This window comes from Bison bison, unplaced genomic scaffold, assembly GCF_000754665.1.
Source record: "Bison bison bison isolate TAMUID 2011002044 unplaced genomic scaffold, Bison_UMD1.0 scf7180017859188, whole genome shotgun sequence".
NCBI lineage: Eukaryota > Metazoa > Chordata > Mammalia > Artiodactyla > Bovidae > Bison > Bison bison.
This window is the reverse complement of record NW_011489760.1, coordinates 28,850-30,782: the sequence shown is the minus strand read 5'-3', so window position 1 is coordinate 30,782 and position 1,933 is coordinate 28,850. Positions and strand designations below refer to the sequence as shown.

Sequence of the window (1,933 nt, the reverse complement as noted above, 5' to 3'; positions counted from 1 at the left end):
ATCAGAATGTGCCTTTTAACACAAGGCAATTGCGCCCGATGGCTGAGGTTAAAAAGTGCTGACCTATATGAGACTCACTGACTTCTAGAGACCTGTATAAAATAAGAACTCCCCTAAAATCTAGAATGAGATTCTGAAATGTTCAAATGTCGTTTTTTTCTAATTGCTTTTCAGTTTTTTTCAGTTGGATAAATTATTGGTAATGTGTCCTTCTGTTACAGGATGACTTAACAGTGAGATGTGTATTTTGGGACTTGGGCAGAAATGGTAGGTTCCAGACGTAACTTTTTCAAAGTCTTGAGTGGGAAAGGGGAATGGGGAGGAAGGAGCAGTGATTGGTGCAGTGGCCTTTCTGCAGGGACAGACATTCTTTCCCATGCCCCCTAGGTGGCAGAGGAGGCTGGTCATCTGATGGCTGCTCTGTCAAAGACAGGAGGCTGAATGAGACCACCTGTACCTGCAGCCACCTTACAAGCTTCGGCGTTCTGCTGGTAACATCCCCACTTTGCCTGGCCTTAGATACTGGGTCTGAGGGGTAGCTGGGCATTGTGCTATGAAGTCTATCTGGTGGATGACTTGATGGATCAGCAGATTTCATGATACTGTGACAAAGTTAAAGACCAATGAAATGACTCTTCTAATATGCATATATACTTGAAGAAAAATATTTGAACAAAGTATTTTTTCTTATTCTAATTTTACATTTAAGTTCTTTTTAAAATAGCTATAAGAGGGTTAGGGAATTCAGATTAAAATGGGTAATGAAAATGGTTTAGTTGGCATTGTACTTTAAAATTTTTATAAAACATGACATAAATTCTCTTATTTAATCTACCCAACAATCCTACAATATAGGTAGAATGGGGTGTTTTTATTGTCATTTTAAAGACTCGTTTGTGAGGTAATTGTCCACAGTCGTAGACTAAGAAATATAAGAGCCAAAAGTCAAATTCACATCTTTAGGCTCTAGCCTGGGGCTTCTGCAGAGCACCATAATGTAGTGATCAAGTACATGGGCTTTGAAGTCAGCCAGACCTGGATCCTGGTTCCTCTACTTCGTAGCTTTGTGACCCTGAGCAAATTACTTAACCTCTCTGGGTCTCATTTTTTATTATCTCAACAGGATGATAATAATTGTGCCTACCTTGTAGGCTTGTTGAACAATCTTAGACTACCCAATAATGTAAATTATAACTGTGTCATTTATTTTAAAATATTTGGTCTTGAAAGCAATATTTTCTTTTCTAGGACTTGTCTCGAACATCCTTGCCACCAGCTCAGATGATGGCCCTAACATTTATTACCTATATTGGTTGTGGGCTTTCATCAATTTTTCTGTCAGTTACTCTTGTAACCTACATAGCCTTTGAGTGAGTATCCACAACTAGAAACTGGATTATATGATGTAGCGGTCACCTCAGTGGCCAAAATGTATTAAATAAGTGCTCCTTGGCCTAGCTTACCCTGTCCACCCCTCTAGTGGGGCCATGTATATGTGAAATTTAATGGGACTTTGGTTTACATGCTTACTTACTTCCAGTAGTTTGTACACTCACTGAAGGCAGGAGTTGTGTCTTAATCATCCTTGTACCCTAAAATGATGCTTGGTACCTAGTTGACATTAAGTGAGAAATGAAAGATAGATGCAGACCTGGAAAAACAAGAGCTTACAGTGTGAAACAGGCCATAGCTCCATATACAGCAGAAGAGCTGTGTTTAATATATTGTTTCTAAATTATACCAAGCAAACACAAAAGATTAAATACATTAATGGGTGTGGGGATGAAGAAGAATAAAGGATATCAAGCCTCCCTGAAAAATATAGATACAAATTGGGTGCAGCTTTGTAGGTCAAAGAAAGAATGACATTCCAGATGACAGCATCTCCTTGGCTTACCAGAATGGTCCCTTTGGTTACTTTGTTGGGGGGGTG

The 1,933-nt window shown here is 39.2% G+C and overlaps 1 protein-coding gene across 1 annotated transcript in view; it reads left to right on the top strand.

Moving 5' to 3' along the window:
- Nucleotides 1–1,933, top strand: part of LOC104981601 (G-protein coupled receptor 64) — a gene marked incomplete at its 5' end in the record, with an annotated part of 20,145 nt that overhangs the window by 1,643 nt on the left and 16,569 nt on the right. Inside the window, 3 exons of the mRNA XM_010830787.1 lie at nucleotides 222–267; nucleotides 388–491; nucleotides 1,249–1,370. Coding sequence (XP_010829089.1) covers nucleotides 222–267; nucleotides 388–491; nucleotides 1,249–1,370 — 272 coding nt within the window. The remainder of the gene's footprint in view (nucleotides 1–221; nucleotides 268–387; nucleotides 492–1,248; nucleotides 1,371–1,933) is intronic.